The 18,257-nt window shown below is 40.4% G+C and overlaps 1 protein-coding gene across 4 annotated transcripts in view; it reads left to right on the top strand.

Annotated features, from left to right (window-relative positions):
- dgki (diacylglycerol kinase, iota) overlaps positions 1-18,257 on the top strand; it is a 71,016-nt gene that overhangs the window by 28,693 nt on the left and 24,066 nt on the right. For 3 of the 4 annotated variants that reach the window (XM_072377293.1, XM_072377292.1, XM_072377290.1), the window contains exons 2-15: positions 1,596-1,704; positions 5,122-5,217; positions 8,662-8,736; positions 8,915-8,971; positions 9,085-9,150; positions 9,255-9,323; positions 10,838-10,954; positions 11,341-11,415; positions 12,999-13,094; positions 13,389-13,471; positions 13,803-13,863; positions 13,950-14,063; positions 17,580-17,705; positions 18,174-18,252. In XM_072377293.1, the coding sequence (XP_072233394.1) occupies positions 1,596-1,704; positions 5,122-5,217; positions 8,662-8,736; positions 8,915-8,971; positions 9,085-9,150; positions 9,255-9,323; positions 10,838-10,954; positions 11,341-11,415; positions 12,999-13,094; positions 13,389-13,471; positions 13,803-13,863; positions 13,950-14,063; positions 17,580-17,705; positions 18,174-18,252 (1,223 nt within the window). The remainder of the gene's footprint in view (positions 1-1,595; positions 1,705-5,121; positions 5,218-8,661; positions 8,737-8,914; positions 8,972-9,084; positions 9,151-9,254; positions 9,324-10,837; positions 10,955-11,340; positions 11,416-12,998; positions 13,095-13,388; positions 13,472-13,802; positions 13,864-13,949; positions 14,064-17,579; positions 17,706-18,173; positions 18,253-18,257) is intronic. The other variant, XM_072377291.1, reaches the window with a different exon arrangement.

Below are 18,257 nucleotides of genomic sequence, written 5' to 3'. Positions count from 1 at the left end.
ACTTTTTAATTGTTGCACCATAGAAAATGTGTATCAGGCTTTGTCTGCGTTCGTTGGCTCGGAATGATTAAAGGTGGGTTTTGTAACTTTGGTCTTCGAAAATGATCACCACAAGGGGGTGAGATTTTACCAGACTATGTATATGTTTTCATTCCTTTTCACGATTCAAGACCTTGAGGGGGGATAAAAACCCACATACACTTTACAGTGTGTGATGTGCTCGATCTCTAGCTCAAACATTGAAGCATTGTATAGGTCCCACCTTTACTGGTGGGAAAAGACATCCTCGTTAACCCCGCCGCCGATTCTCTTTGGTAATTCGCACAACTAGCCGGCATCGTTGAGTCAGCTGAGAAAAGTTAGAGCTTAAACATAAGCTCCATCCACAACATTAACAGTGTAAGCTTATTACTAAACAGCCAACGTTTCAGTCAGATTTCAGTCCTCTGCTGCCCAAATGCTGTCTCCAGCCAAAAAAAAAGCAACACCAGTTTTCACTCTTGTCTTGGCTCTTTTTTTATTTGGGTAATTTCGCATCTTTGTTGCTGAAAGTGGTTTCATGTGGGAGGGTGTAATGGCGAACGTGATGTTGGCCTGTCAACATATATATATATTTCTTTTTATTTCAGAGTCTATTTTAGCAAAGGTTACCATAGTTACCTTGGCCAGTTTAATTAATCAGTGATAAAGGGATGGCCATTTTTGCCATTGTCAGTAAATTTGCATTCTGATGTAAAATGTATGCCTGAAGAGTATCAAGCACCACCTTCTAGCTGAAAGTGATTTGGGTCGGTGGGACTTAAATGGCTTACTGTCCATAAACAGCAGCATACTGCTGCAGAATCGACCAATCGGTGGACCAGGAGTGGGATGCCATTGGCTAAAATGTGCTTCAAAAAGCACTGATAGGAACCTGACCCGTTGCAGAGCTGCACTGGAAATGCTCTCCGAGCAAGCAAACAACCCTAAAAAAAAAGGTCGACGTGTAGAAAAATCCTGTATCGTACACACAGTTTGCAAAGCATCGCCTTTTTCTGGCGAAGGTTTCTTAACTCTCTTCTTATATACTAAGAGGTGAACACAGATGTTAAATCAGCAGCAACGAGATGATGATGGGAGCTGCGGGTTGGCTCTTGTGGATGCAGCGGGGTACTGATGAGGTGTTAGAAAGACAGAGGTAGAAACAGAGAAACATATAGATGAGAGAATTCAAATGGATACAGGAAGTATGTGAGAGTCAGAGACTGGAGCACGGAGGGAGAGATGACTGCTTACTCATCCTTTGACAGAACAGACCATCTCCGACTCTTTCTCGTCGCCTCGAAGTGCCGCTGGCAGTCTCTCCTCCAAGCTGTTCCCAGTCCTCCTCAAACAAATATCTCCAGCTGAGCCGGCATAAATGTGGCCCCATTACATGAATAATAAATTTACAAACTGAAATCTAGTTCTCTCAGCGTTGCAGTCACTCTGTGGTGTGAGAACTGTGCCAGAGAGCACGACAGAGCTGGTTTTTTGCGTTGGTGCCAGTTCAGCTTGTGTCCTCGTGATAGTAATGTGTTTTTAATCCTTCTCATTTTTTTTTTTCATGTTTTTAGGAAAGCGATTTCACGCTCTGGCCTCCATTACCTCGGCCCACCCCAGCTCTCGCTTCCTCCGGCATCCAACGGCCCTCACAAGGAGCTTCGAACCTGCGTGGACTGGACGGTTAGACACACACATTTTACATTACATATGTTCCCCAAAACACAAATGTCCAGGTGTATGTTGTCCCTCTTCTGTCCATCTGAGTCACAACGAAATTTGGATTTTCATTAGTTCGCAGAATCTTTTCAGCAGCATATGTTCTTGTAAACGCCTTGGTAGCGCAGAGAAGAGCGTTTTATGTGTGACGACTTCACAAGAACTGACTTTTCAGGGTCAGTTTAGCAGAACTTAATGGGTTTTATTGACAAGATGTGAATCACAAAACCGAAGAGTTGCATTAAAAATGCTGTTGATTTGAAATGTCGCCGTGCTGAAGAAAATGTCAGAAAGCAATGGAAAGTACTCAACCGATGCACATTAGACCGTCAGAAAGTACACCAAAACTTTTAGTTGGCATTTTCATTGCCACTTTAAACCTGAACTCCAACGCTCTGGGATTTTGTCGCAACTCGACGTTGCAAACGTGAATTTTCTGGCATTATTCACAAGAGTGTGCAGCTTTGTGAAATATCAATCAAAAACCAATGGAAGGGTTCATCGCCTTCTGAAACAATCTCAAACTGTCTCCCAAACCCTTCGTTCAAATCATACAGATCACATAAAACCTTATATTATCATAAGATGAGTCATGATAAAACAAACTAAACTATCTTGTTTAAACTGTATTTTGTCATGATAGTCTCTGTTTGGAACGAGATGGACACAAAACTCATTTCCAGTGACTTCACCTCAATGAGAAAGGCAATACTTAGGAATGACGGTGGCAGAGGGAGTGTATTTTTATTTCATTTTAGAGTAAAATCTTTGAATGAAATCATATAACAACCTACAAAGTAGTCCAGCCAGTTCGGCCACAGATTTGTGGAAAGGATATCTAAACATGATGTGAAAAATCACAGTCGGTGTATTGAAGATGTAACACAGCTGTTACGATGAGTTACAATGAGCAATTAAGCTCTATTAGTCATACATCAATAATGAATAGTAAATACAGTGTGCTCTATTATTAATAGGAGTGTGTAAATAGGCAAACTGTTGTGGGACAACATCATCAGAGTTTCCCCTTGAGCACTGTCTGCAGGGACACTTCCAGCTGTCATCGCTAACCTTTACATCACTGCATGCAGCACACACATGTGCAAACAAAAACTCATATATATATGCATTTCTTTGATGTGCTAATAAGTTATTAAGTGTTTTTACGCACAATCTTCACTGTGAAGCCACACCAACACAGGATGGCAGGATATAGGATGTACAAATTTAAACTGATTTACCATGGCAGAGGTAGCTTTAATTGACCAGCACTGGGATATTACGGAAAATATAAGGTGCCTTTTTAGTTGATCTATCAAAATTAGGTTCTTTCTGGCCAATTGTCACTTTGAAACCAGCAGTGATTTCGGTAAGTTGGAAACACAGGAACGTCTCCTCCTCATCAGACGGGACAGAGCGGTACTTTTTTTCCAGCGAGGATAAAGTTTTCACATTAAAAACACAACAACCAATGAGAATGAATGAAAATATTGGTACATTTAATCAGGTAAAGGATTCCTCTGCTATCGCACGAAGGCATTTGACATAACATTTTGTTTTATCGCTTACTTAAACCAAGGGGTGAAATTCGGGTCAGGGCTCTTGTGGCACATATACTTTGTCATCGGGGGGACATTTAAGTTTCCTTCTCGTCTGCAATCAGCATATTTAAGACTTTTCTCAGGCTTCCAGCTTGTAAACACAACGCTCAACTTCAGGGTGTACTGCAAATCAAGTTCAACACAGCCAGGCTTTCTTCTTTCTTTGTGTCTGCGAAGCCTCAAACCTGCATTTTTACTGATAATGGTAGCGACAACAGTGAATATGTTCTTCTCTTTGGGTTTTGTGTCCACAGGTGTCATTTGAGACCTCTTTCACGCAAAATACCCAAACCTCCCAACACTTAATTCATGAGAAGAGCAAGCTGTGTGAATACAGATGTGTGAAAAATCATCAAAATAAACACAGATGCTGCAGTTAAGAGAGGACTGCTAAAGAAAATAGCAAATTATGAAGTTATTGTTTGCATGCCTGATGTTCGTGTCATTGCAGCTGCACCTAAACTTTTAATTTAATAAGAACAAGTCTACGTTTAACTTTTACATAGTCGAATGATAACCTGAAAATCACCTAAATCAGTGACCAAATCAAAACTCCTTTTTATCGATTTCATTTTTCTATATATAGGCCAAGACTCATTCATTTTCTAATCTGTGTTTTACCTGAAATCAGAAATATTGAACAGACTCATTGGCAAATTGAAAGAAGCCATCTTGGGTTTCATCAGGACAAGAATGAGTGTAATAAGGTTGCTTTTTCAGCAGCGGCTGTCCAGCAGCGGCTCGGTGAACACGCGAGCGATTTGGCTAAAAGCACCTTTCCAATTTTTTCAGAAGATGTAATCCGAAACTAAATCCGGAGCAGGTTATGTGTTCAGTCTAGGTTACCGTGGTGATCTAGCCAGAAGAAAGCCACCGCTGTGACAGAAAATTCTGACTTTCAGCTCGGCATAACACGGCATACCGCTAACTGCGCTTCGTAGTACACCGCCCTGGTCCTGGTGTCGGGCTTCTATCCAAAGGAGTCCCAGAGAAATAATACCTTTTTGTAAATTCCGGATGCTGCCAATGCCAACCATAAATAAAATGACTCTGATTGGATTTCAGACCTGAGGGATCTCAGGTTTGTCAAATAGTTGCTGCCAGATGTTGTGTGACAGCCATTACAGCAACATAACAAAGCTCAGTTTGTTGAGATTTGTTACTGCCTATAACTGACATTATTTTCCACTGTTGTATGTTCTTCTATAATCGGGTTCACCTCCTGAAAAAGAATCCAGATAAGATGAAATAACCATGAAATGGAGCTTCTGTAATATCAGAAGCTGTTTTCACTTTGGACTTTGGATTATTGTGTGCCGACTGCATGACTGCAAATGTAATAAATCTGCAATTAAGTGGACTTGATTTGCTCATCTTTAACATCTGCAAGTACACACTATATATGATAAAGTAGTTAAGATGACTTACATGCAAACTACTATATGCTTATACCTCTATGACTTAGTGTCACTGTTTTCTTGCACGTGCAACATGCATGCAGCTACATACGTCCATGTGTTTGTGTTCATATAGATCTGTGTTTGCATGTTAACTGCAGCTCCTGTAGCACCTTAGATTATCATGCACTGTGAAATTACCCACCTCCTCAGCAGTGGCAATTATACGCTTGACACGCTTATTGACCGCGTGCTCCGAGTGTTGGTGTGCGGTTGTATGTGGCTGAAAATAATCGGCTACATAGAAGGGTGAGACACGCGGAAGGATGATGCAGCTTATTAAATGATCATTTCTCCCTCTTTTTCTGTCTTTTTGTCTGCAGGAGAACGCAGTTAATGGTGATCACTTGTGGACGGAAACGAGTTGTTCGGGAGAGCTGTGTTATCTCGGAGAGGAGGCTTGCCTCCTGAAGACCGCAGTGAGTACAGAATTAAACAATGAGCACTTCTTTTGTAAAAACCCACGCACGGGCCTTCGATAAAATTTAACTTTTGAGATAATCTAAACTAAATTCTAATGCTGACATGTATATTTGATATGTAATTACGGATAAGCTAAAGTATATATCAAGTAAACGTCAAGTTAATTGATATATTCTTACATTTATTTGCCCAATTACAAATGGTAAAAGTTTATATAGTGTTTTAAACAGCTTATTTCTAATTTAAAAAGTTTTTAAATCAATAGTATCGTCATTGAATGACATTGTGAGATGCTCATGAGAATTTTCCCCATGTCATCGGTGTGTTTATGGACATTTTAGCACTCCCCCCAGCACACAAATTAGTTTAAGAGAATGTGGTCAGGGGCACATCATTGCCACTAAAGCAAAATAAAAACCGACTTCTCGGCACCTTTATTGGTTTTTTAAAGCAAGCATCAGTGGAAATTAGTTGGATTTAATGACTTTATGCAGAATCACTTGCAGGTAACACCTGTCATGTGATATGGTTGCGACAGTCAGCCAGCTGGACACAAGTCAGGAATTACACAGAGAGGATTAAGCAGTAGTTTAAACAGCCGAACAATGCACTGGTGTTACAATGAATTCAATTTTACAATACAGGAGCGGGATTTCAAAAAGCCTTCTGACCAGTTTTGTTCTGTGGTCTCCGTATTATTGAAATGGAGAGTGTTATTGTCTTCCACTACTTTAAACTAGGTGCCTCAGAGTCATTCAAGTTGAAGCACGTCTACAAAGCAACATGAGAGTCATTAACCACAAGCACACGAGGCTGTGGAGAAAGTGCTTGAATTATAGGTATTATGAACCTTTCGTCCATCCACACAGCTCTGACGGGGAAGAATAGCACCTGGAATTGAGAGCTGAGAAAGAGCTTTTAGTTCTGACAGTAATGATGTATCTGTACTCCACTTACAATTGTAGGTAATTACAGTGAGAGTAAAAGAACATGCCGAGGCCGCTGCCAACGAGAAACAACAAATTCACTACAAACTCTCTGTGATCGATTTAATTAGATAAACATTACACGTCCAAAAGGCTGAAATGACCTCAGTTAAATGTGAGATTGCTTTGGCAGGTTATGGCGGACGAGACCGAGATTATTCTTGCCTGTGCTCAGCTCGATGTGGCGCATTCGTCCATGAAGGAAGCTGCTGAAGCACTGAAATTAATGTGGGACAAATGCTGTAAAAAATACCACCATTTAGGTTGGTTTATTGATTTTGAAAAGGTATCATTAGGCTAGATTTGTTAATTTGTCTTCTGAAGGCTTCAAGTGTATATCAATAAATCAATAAATGCTGCACAATACCGTAATCCTCAGGGTTCCCACGGTCATTAAAGACCTACAAAAGGCATCAAATGAAGTAAAATAGTTAAAGTGGTCTCTTAATCAAACTGATTAGCTTTAAAGGTTTCGTGGGGCTGTTTGACATGTGAAAATTGATGATATTATGTTTTGTAAAAATATGATCATAACACATATAAGTCTGAATCGATTTATTCGATCAATTGGAGAACAACAAAAGATGTGAGTTACAATTTTTTTTATGATAATCCAGGATGTAAAACGCTCCTCTGTTCATGTTCTTAAAGGTGTCGAATAGCTATAGACGGCCGTAGCCATTTTAAAAAAAAAAAAAGTATGCTCTTACAAATTTTTAGTTTTGAGAGGAAATAAAAAATCGTGACCTTTATCGGCTCACAGATGTATCCATAGTAACAAAGAATGTGTGATACTGTTGCAGCTTACGTGTCAAAAACTGCTCATTCTCCATGTTGGCTCAGTGAGGACATCTTAAAAACTTTAACACAACGTTTTTCTTGTTCGAAGGTGGCTTTGGTGACCTATTCACTCGTAGAACACGATGTGTTCTATGATGTGAGAATAGCGCTCGGCCATAAATTATTGCTCTCTGTTACAGTTCAGACTGAACCCTCTGACTGTAGATGAGACTGCTCCATTATTAGCCGTCACATTATTACTCATAATGAGTAGTTTGTCAGTTGTAAGAACCAAGACAGCGGTGCCATTTTTATTCATTGATGGCAAATTGCACTTTGGCATCTTGAGTGCTCGATTTTATTTTGCCCGTCATTCCGTGTGATAAATGACTTTGTTGGCTGTGTCAGATCCACTCTTTCTTGTAGAGACGGACGCTTGCTTTCGTCGGGCTTGTGCTTTTGCTTTAGTGTAAAGAATAATAAGAGTGCGACACAAAAGAGGAATAAAAGATTTGAATAAAGACGTAAAGCATATGAAATGAAAACGTTTTAGAATGTTGCTCCAAGAACAGCTTTACTCAAGTACAGGCTGACAGAGCACATAAATTAGGTCTAAATTAGGGTTATCGTGATACTAAAACTTCAAATTTTCACACCATTGACACCATTGAGGAAAAAAGAGGAAAGAAGAGGATTAAGAGGAAGATGTTATCCACTGACTTCAACAAAATACTTTTTTGTTTAATCTCAACCGCTTTGCTCGCAAACAGATAGATGGTTATAAACAGGAAGTTTTCGTAAAATTTCCAAACTTGTGCAACCGACTAAGGCAGTGCTTTTTGACAGGAATAACCCAACACAGTGGCTGAATAATCGAATCCCTTGATATTAATCCCTTTAGGCACAAAAAAATGTTTGGTATAAACAGGCAAGTTAAAAGGAAAGGCATTTTTTTATAGTTATTAGCCCTAATTGTAGTCAATTAATATTGTTTTTTTTTTTATTCAAGATGCTTCTTGGCCATACAATATGTAATCGCTTTAAATTCATAATTAGTTTGCAAAGAAACTGGTAAAATAAACGCGTGTAACAGGTTCTGGTGCTGCTGTTGGTTTATTTGATCACAAACCATCTTTTCTTCGGCACAGTGAATCATGGTTTATGTTTGTGGCTTAGGGACCATCAATTCTACACTACATTCTCCATGAATTGTCAGATACTTTGAGTCCACTGCATAAGGTTATTTATATTAAATCTCACTATACATTCAGACTGCAGTAGAAAATGTCAAACTCAACTATACAGGTATAGTCCAATAGTTATGTGGTGATTTTTGGACACAGCCCGTGCTGGTTGTTTTTGTCACAAGTCAAATCTACATGAATGCCAGCACTCAATTTGTTTGGCTTTGATCAACAACGAAAGGCTCGAGTTCATTTCTATGTTGTGGCAAGCTTGTTGCTTTCAGAATCTCCATAGTGTCGATCTGAAGCTAACAATCCAGTGTTCAATTTCCACATTTCAGTGTGCTTTTGGGTCCGTATGTTTTTATTGCTTCGCGGCAGGGTCATCGTCTCATCAGTGTGTGTTTTTACACTTCTTGCATTTCTGGCACGCCTTATTAGTGGGTTTGTGTGTCTTACTCCACACTGTGTGTTCTGTATCTCCTTTAAGAAGTCAGCTCCCAGGAAGAAATGTGCCGCCTGTAAGATCATTGTTCACACTGGCTGTATAGAGCAACTAGAAAAGGTACGACACACACACACACACACACACACACACACACACACACTGGCTGTTCATCCTTCATGCCTGACAGTTATTTCTGAAAATTAAATCTTAAACAGAATTGTTTCTGTTGAATTCAGTTGAACCACATTTAGGCTTGAAATGAAAGCAGGCGAACACGTTTCTCCTTTCTCTTTAGATTAACTTCAGATGTAAGCCAACCTTCAGAGAGGGAGGATCGCGATGCCTCCGAGACGTGAGTGTGTTTGTGTGAATGGGAGTGTGAGAACGCGGGTATGACTATAAACACGTTGGAGGGGAATCGTAACCTTGTATGTGAAAGGAAAATCTTTGCCTCTTTGATGACAGAACGTACTGAGACATCACTGGGTTCACAGACGAAGGCAGGAAGGGAAATGTAAACAGTGTGGAAAGGTGAACATACATGCACACAAATATATTACACAGACCATTATAAGGCCGTTTTATTGTGTTGTCCTTCTTCATACAGACTAACTCATCGTACTTTGTTTCTTCAGAGCTTTCAACAGAAGTTCTTCCACAGTAAAGAAATCATCGCCATTAGTTGTTCTTGGTGTAAACAAGCTGTAAGTAATTTATCTGTATTATTAACTACAAAAGCACCCACACGGTGTTAAATGTGAAACAAAATATGAAACATAATCAGAATCTTAATAGTCCTCTTTAGTAAAGAATCTCTTCCCATTTGAATAAGAAAAGAATAACCTTATTGTTGGTCCTGCTCTTTGAATTTGAATGTTTTATTGTTATTTATGTTATATATTGTATGATATGTATGATGTATGATATGATATATGAATAGTCTCTAGTATGTCTCAAAACTGCAGCCGTTGCACTAAAACAAGGGAAGGTCCAGACATACTGGGACAATGAGAGCATTTTTGTAATTTAGTTCTTTTCCAAAATAAGTATGAGTCAAATAAAGAAAATAGTCCTAATGTGTAATCTGACAGCTTTAATTGAGGGTTGTGTAAATCCAAATTACAGCTCTATGCAAACACGTGGGACCCTCTTTTTCATGGGCATAAATAGCAAAGGGAACCTGATTCTCAAGCTGTTGCATAGGCAGGTGTGGGCTGTTTTTTTTTTTTAGCTAATTCCAATCATGACCACACAACAAAACAAATTAATCAGAAAGATAACGGGAACATATTTAGAGACACAAATTTAACATGCCTTCCATACTTTCCAAGCTAAAGAAAACACAACATCGTTCTAAGTGAAGAACCCTTTCCATGAGGTAGACATATTTTCCAAAACTACCAGAAGGACGAAAACTAAGATCAACCTGAACTAGACAGATAGGAAGATTAAAGTATGAATAAGACTTTTAGTGGCTCGTGATCTGAAGCATTAAACACGTGTAAAGCACAGACGGACGCAGTGTGACGGCATCGACCTGCATGGCTTCCAGTACCACAGGATCACTTGTGTGTATTGATGGCGCGATAGAAGACTGAAGTTGATGAATTTTGAAGCACACAGGGAGATATTGTCTGCTCAGATTCAGACAAATGCAGCAAAGTTGATTTGATTCACAGCACAGGTGGAAAATCATCCAAAATGTGCTGCAACAAGATAAAGAAATGGAACATTCTGAGCTGCATTTAAGTTGCTAAAGACAAAACTAAAGGCAGTAACACCCACAAGATGAATGCAGCAGCGGTACAAAGGCCTGACAAAGCATGTCAAAGAAGAGAAGCCATTCTTTGGTAATGTAGACATGTCCCGGACTTGAAGAAGTATGAAAAACACGTTTGAGTTTGTCAAGTTACATTTGAGCCTTTCAAAAAGATGGTTCTACATATTAAAGAGCTCTTCAGTTCTGACATAAATACCATCAAATTAGCTCCAGAGGCTGCAATTATTCTGATTTTCATTTTGTATGATGAATAAAGAGCAACACTCTTCAAATTTTTCTTGTTAATCACATAAAAATGAACGAAACATACAGTTGAATGAAAGCTAATCTGGGAGAATTTGGTGAAATCGTTTTCTGAAAGTATTTAAGGCGACTGTGGCTCCTTTGTAAAAGTAGGTGTCGGATAAAGAGGATACATCAGCGGTGTTTTTCTTGCAGTTCCACAACAAGGTGACATGTTTCATGCTGCACCAGATAGAAGAACCGTGTTCACTGGGGGCGCACGCCGGAGTCATAATACCACCCTCCTGGATCATCAAAGTCAGGAAACCACAGGTGTACACACACACAATACAGAGCATCATCACCAGTCAGTCCTGCAGTTAATAAAGTTCACTTGCTGTCATTTTGTAACAGTAATGAGAAATGACTTTGCTGGATCTAAATTTGAAAGGCTGCCTGTCACCGACTGTCTTTGTGTGTGTGTATGTGTTAATGTGTGTGCGATATTTCGATATGATGTGATTAGAACTGACTCATGTTTGATCTGTCTGAGGGAACTCAGAGTTTGTGTCTCTGTTATCTCACACACACACACACACACACATGCACACACGCAAATGCGTCCCACAGTCACATCACATGCTTCACTGCACTTTAAATCAGCATCACAATGAACGTGGTGACAGTGAACTAACCACTGAACTCTGTGTGTACCCTAGAGCTCATTGAAGAACTCGGCCAGGAGAAAAAAGCGGACATCATTCAAGCGAAGGACAAGCAAGAAGGGACTGGATGTAAATAGTATTATTATGTTCCGTGATAACATTTTTCATGTGTACCACTCGATCGCTATTTGAAATGCTTCCATTGACCCACCAGGTTCCCAAAACACAAGCAAATCATTTTTTTCTTACGTATTCTCCAAAGATGGAGTGAAATGTGTCTTGAAAAGATTAATGATTTATGATGTGATGTTGAATCTCACATATTAAGGCTTTTTAATATTATTATATAATTCAAAATCTCTCATTGATCTGAATCTGATTGATCCGTCTAATCTTGATAATGGATACATTCATTCATATTCTGCTGCTGGGCAACAGTAGACACAGAGCTGCCCACCTGGGTCACTTCTTCCAGCTTCTACTTCGTGGGTACTGATCAGTCTTTACAGCACATCCAAAGTTGGACCAGGACGGCTTGGTCCTTAGCGAGGGGTCAGATTAACCTGATGCTCCATATAGTTTGTTACACAGAACAATCTGGAAAGTCCTGTGTAGAGACACTTTGGAGGAGGACCAAAAAAAAAAGCATCTGTCTATCAGTTTACTCAACTAGTCGATCAATAAAGTGTTACAAACAGAGACAGTTATTACAGAGAATGGCTGTTGTTGACTGTTGTCGTGTTGCCAGTCACTGCTTTCATCAGATGCTGACTGGTTCAGATTTCTATGTTCTGACCACAAATGGGTAACTCTTACAAATCTTACAGCCTAGCTGCCTCACAAAATAATTTACCAGACTAAGGGCAGAAATACACCTTACTTTTAGTTATGCATTCATATGCAAATGTTGGGTACAACTTGTATCCTATGTTTGTTTTAAGTACCGATTGTGCATGTCTTAAAAGTAAACCAGATGACGGACAGGTTGTAAATGCGATCCGCCTCCTAGTGGAATCCTCTGATAACAGGCCGAGTTCTTCGGTAAATATGTTTAGGGTTAGGGTTACAGGGTAGGGTTACAACATTTGTCAACATTCCTGGTTGCCTTTGTAGGCGCAAAGTTAAAATGCAGTTGCATTTCTGAGAGCAAGTTCTGATTCCTTTAAGAAGAAAAGCACGAAATCGAAGCACTTTGCTCTAGAAAGAGATATTGGGCAGAGCCAGTGTTTGGCCCTCATTCTGGGTGGCTGTAGCTTAGGATGATGAGCCGTCGTCCTTCAACACTGAACCCCGCATTGCTTACTGATGCATCCATCAGGGTGTGAATGTGTATAGCCTGTAACATTGTTTAGACTAAGATGTACTGTGTGAATAGGTGGCTTGTACTGGCTTGTAGTGTAAAAGTGCTTTGAGTCATCAGCTAGACTAGAAAAGCGCTATACAGGTACAGTCTATTGACTATTTACTCCCGGGACTGGGCTTGCCTCAGCCCATAGAGAGATATGCGACCACCTGACGGTGGACCTACATCCTCTCAGAAGCGCTGAAGGAGTTGGATGCATTGTATTAGGTGACTGTGGAATGTCAAAACGGATTCATTATTGTTTGAATCAAATTCCCAATTAATTATAAACCTAAATTTGTGGTGTTGTACAGTTCCTCTTTCACACTTAGCTTATATTTTTCTTTTGCTCTCTCCTCTGTCTCTTTAGGATTCTAAATGGCGTCCGTTCATGTTGAAGCCGCTCCCTTCTCCTCTTATGAAACCCATCTTGGTTTTTGTAAATCCCAAGAGTGGGGGCAACCAGGTGAGCAAACACTTTCATCTTCCACTTACATCAGTCGCAAACAACCTGTAATGTCCGTTGTTGTCACTCTGTACTGAATTTGTGCTTCTGTGGTCATTATTAAAAACAATATTTTTGTGGCGTTCTCTCTTGTTTGTTGATATGTTTTATCATGATGATGACAGATGCTTTCATGTTATCAAATGAGTTGATCGAGTTTACTTTAAAATGACAGGTTATTTGCTCAGGTGTTTGAGACATTATGCCAAATTTCAAGTAGTAGATATAAGGGAAGACTTCTCTTTCTATCTAAAGGGTGCCAAGCTGCTACAGATGTTTATGTGGATCTTGAACCCCCGACAAGTGTTTGACCTGTCCCAAGGTGGACTTCGAGAGGCGTAAGTAGCATTCACTGAGGACATTGCTGGCCTTTCTTTGTCGCCTTCACTTCTGGCATAAAGTCAACATGACATAGTGAGCTTGGCAGTTTGGAACAGACTGACATTTTTTCTCTCTTAATACAGTCAGCTCCTTTTGGATTGTCTTCGAACTCCAATTTTAGTCGTTACCTCTTTTGTTCAAACACAATGCTCATGAATTCAACAGTTTTCATGACATTGCACCAATTCCACCCACTCAGCACCAGTCAGCAGTGCCTGCTGCTGAGTAACGTTGTCGTTTCTCAGCTATCGTGCCTCTCTCAGCTTTGTGCATTTTGTGATCTGTCAGGTTGGAGTTGTATCGCAAAGTGCCAAATCTGAGGATACTCGCCTGTGGAGGAGACGGCACGGTCAGGCTCAATTCACTTGTATTCCTTTTGTAGTGTCCTATTCGAAATTTCTGCAGCTTACGCTTTTTTGGTATTTCTCTCCATAGGTGGGGTGGATCCTGTCAGCTCTCGATGAGCTGCAGATGAATCCCCAGCCTCCGGTCGCTGTGCTTCCTCTGGGAACGGGAAATGACCTCGCCAGGACGCTCAACTGGGGTGGGGTGAGTTTCCAGCCTTGACTTCTGTCACAGAGTTGAGAGCAAGCGACAGGACGTATCAGTCTGTACTCCTTCCACTCATTAATTCACAGTCATTAAACGAACGAGTTCAGGCATTTTCTACACATCAGGGTCTTTGCAGGAGGAGGCAATATTAAGATATATCTAAGTAAAACAAAACAACACAAACTCTTCTTCCATAACCTGTTTTAACTAAACTTATTAGACCAGAATCCCTTGCAAATCATTCAAAAAAGGTATGAGAACCTGTTTTAGTTGTATGCATTTTGAAACATGCCCTGATAATCATATGCTGTGCAAATTAATCCACTGTTTACCACTTCAGCTCCTCTGGGAGCTACAGTTGTTACTCACCCACATTCCAGGATGTCTGATCCCTCTTCCTGTGCATGTCATCCTCTAATCCCTGACATTTGACCCCTGTTTGACCGCCTCAAAGCACAACGCACCATGCCACACAGTTGTTGTTTACGTTATCGTAGTTTCCTATAATTCATTTTTTTCCACTCCGTGTCAATTAAACGACTTTTGGTTCACACGGCCTAAAGATCACAAGGGACCTCACAAAATTACGCTCAAAACAATCTTGTTCCTGTTGGAAAACATCCCAGCTGTGGACATATACAGTGCTTGCAAGAGGGCTTATCAGGTGACATATCCAGGGTAGGTTTATGCATTAAGGACATAGTAAGAGTTTTGATTGTTAACAAATTACGTTGTATAATTTCCTTTGAAATGTACTAGTCTGTAATAAAGCAGTTTTCCTCAAACTTTAACAAATAAACACCATTAGTTTACAACCGGAGGCGTTTGAAATATGTGGGCAGGTTGCCGTTTAGTTGCTTTATGAGAAATATCTCAAATCTCACCCTTAGCCGCTCGTATTTTTGACTTTCCTCTTTAAGGAACTTCTTTTGAAAGGAGGAGGCTCTTGCAGTTAAAAGTTTGGCACACACACACACACACACATTGCATAACCACGCTTTTTGTCAAGCCCCCACATATTTCCATTGCACCCCACTTAAGATCGATTTGTAGAGATGATACAACTTCAAACATGCCTCTGTATGAGTCACAAAAATGAGTCAAACATTTTTCTAGGCTATAGTAGTTTTCTCTTTAACTTGATTCTCTTAGAATTGCTCTAGAAATATATGATCTAGATCATCTGTATGGCATTCGAAATGTATTTAAATGAGCAGAGGGGTAATTGCTCAAGAATTTGTACGAATAAAGTGTTCATCTTGGTGAGAATGAACTGAGTGTGACTGTAATGAGCTCTGCAGTCTTAGCGCCCTTTCGTCCTTTGGGTATTTCTTATTTTTCTTTTTGTAACTTTACTTTCTCCCCCTTTTCTTTATTCTTCCACTTCTTTCTTTGTTTTTGTTTCTTTTCCCCTCTCGGTCCACTTCCTTTTCTATTTTTGGCTTTTTCATTGTCCTCCCGCTCCTTCTCTGCTCCTCCTCCTTCTTTCTCTCCTCTTCTCATCTCTTTCTGACACTCCCTCGTGTTACTCGCTGCATCTTCTCACCCCTCTCTGTGGGAGTGTGATTGTCCCTGTGACGTGCGCTTTGACTGAGAGCTCTGCTGTGATTGCATGTGTCCTTGCATTACACATGTTCTGAAGTCATAAATCTGTTTACGTCTCGCATTCAATGACAAAAGTCTCACAATGTGAAAGATTTAAATCGCTGTTAAATAAGGAGACGAGATCAAGCGTTCGGATTGGACAAGTTGTGGTTTTGTTTGGGAAAAATGGGACCAAGTCGATGTCCTGTGAAGTGATGAAAACCATGACCGTGTTTGGCAGTACCTCAGGAGGAGACCCTGCTGATGAGTTCTGTCGTCATCAGTTTGTTTTCTGTGTGCCTGCGTGTGTGTGTCCTCGCTATGTTTATTTTCTGACCCTGTCCAGAGGGAGAAAGGGAATCAAAAGCTGACGACAGAGGCGCAGAGGAAGGAGAGCGTGAGTGAAAGATGAGAGACCTGCCTTAGTGACAAATGAGATATAGGGAAGAGCAGAGGAGTAGGAAGGGAGACAGGCACGATTGATGGAGGGGAAAAAGAGGGAGACGGTGCGGTGAGGTGGCAGATGTGATATCTGTGAAATCTTTTCGTTGGTGGGTGTGTCTTGCAAGTGTACCCTGTGCGTCTAGTGTTCATGTTAGTGTGGAGGAGCACTTGACAGAAGAGACAAGAGTCACAGGCCATAATTTTCCTTTATGTCTCCATTATGTCTCCATTTTTTCCCTCCAATTTTCCGAACTCGTTCTGCCTTTTAAACAATTAAGATTGTAAAAAACTGTTTCCCATTCTGAGTCAGACTTCAGTACTCTTGTAACATTAGAAACAAAAGGCCCACAACAGCTCAAGGAACAGGAATTTTTAGCTGATTTTTGTGAGTTTCCTCACATGAACAGCTCACTTCCAGCCTTTCACCTTCCTTTTGTCCTGCGATGAAGACTTTAGCTTGACCGTTATCAACCAAACTCTTCCTTAAGTGCGCTTTGGTTGAACAACTTCTGTGTTCAGTGCCGTTTCCTGCTGCATGACGCACTCGAGCTGACGATTAGATTTGCAGACAGATGGCCTGACATTTTCTGCTAGAACATGCTTGTCTGATTGAGAATGCTAGCAAGAAATCCTGGCTCAGATGGAGCAAAACAGGCACCAGTGTGCCTCCAGTGTTTTCCCTTAAACAAGCATAAACCCTGTTTTTATTTTGGCCTCATCTGTCTACAAAACAATTTTATAACAGCCTTCTGGCTCAGGTGATCTTACTTGATATTTTCTTTGGAGATCTTTGTTGCTTTCTCCTTGACGTCCCTCCACGCACACCATCATTGTTCAGTGTTCAGTGTCCTGATGGTGAACTCAAGACTTTACCTGTTTAGAAGTTACTCTGTGATCCTTCTGGACCTCATAGACCATTACATACCTTGTTTTTTGAGCGATCTTTGTTGATCGGCCAGTCCTGGGCAGGGTAACGATGGGGTTGAATTTCCTCCATTTGTCCATTTGTGGATTTATTGAGTCCAAAGTACACCAGCAACTCCCTCCCTAAAGTCTTCAGAAATCTCTTTTTGTACAGCAGTACATTTTGGTGTTTTAGATATTTAAAAAAAACAGGTTGCCCACTCATATCTGATCATCATCCTACTGATAATGTAACACCTGAGTCTGATTTATCCTTCAATTCCACCACGAATCCTTGAGGTTCAACTGCTATAAATCATACATGTGATATTTGAACATTTTCCTTAACAAATAAATAAAAGTGTACTACTCTGGCTTACTTCCATTCCTTTTAGTCTACTTTTAGACGTTGTGTAAAATATATTTAATGTCATATTGCTCACATATTTCAGAGGAATTACTGTAGATCATCTGTACCGGAATATACTAAATTTAGCAGAGACTCAAGCTGCCAACTTCGTATGCGTCATGTATTGTAAACTCCCTTCATCTTTGTCTCTTGGTGCGTTTTCCTTGCTGCAGGGTTACACGGATGAACCAGTATCGAAGGTTTTGTGTCACGTGGAGGACGGTTCGGTTGTGCAGCTCGACCGGTGGAACCTCCTTGTGGAGAAGAGTTCGACCCAGCCAGAGGAGGGCACACAGAAGGTCAGAAGTCAGCCTGGAGGCTGCGCTGGATATGTTTGTGTGTTTTATATGAATTACACTGAGGGGAAGACAAGGTTAGGATAAGGATGAGTAAAAGCCACTTTTTTGCTCAACGTCTTTGTGATACAGAACCTTTGATGTTGTCAGTTTAATAATCTTGCTGTAATCTTTATTTAACAAGGTCTGATCAAGTCTTTAGTTGTGCACATGATGTAACTTACGTCTGCAATTGTTTTGTAATATTTAAACCTTAAAACTTGCTAACAACAGCACCGTACTGTAACACGACATCTCAGGGCAGCAGTAGCCAACAACTCACCTTTCAGCTCAAAACGATCGATAAAGGAATACAAAAATCTGCGTTTAAAAAGTATGTCAATTTAAATGAATACCGGAACACAGACATGAATGACTTCAATGATATTTATAAAGAAAGAAAGACTTTAATATTTTTTGCTCTGGCCACAGCTTCCCCTGAACGTGTTCAACAACTACTTCAGCCTGGGCTTCGACGCTCACGTCACCCTGGAGTTCCACGAGTCCAGAGGTCTG

Source organism: Leuresthes tenuis, unplaced genomic scaffold, assembly GCF_036924035.1.
Source record: "Leuresthes tenuis unplaced genomic scaffold, fLeuTen1.0.hap1 SCAF_23, whole genome shotgun sequence".
Lineage (NCBI taxonomy): Eukaryota > Metazoa > Chordata > Actinopteri > Atheriniformes > Atherinopsidae > Leuresthes > Leuresthes tenuis.
The sequence above is the reverse complement of the archived record's forward strand: the minus strand, read 5'-3'. Positions and strand labels throughout refer to the sequence as shown.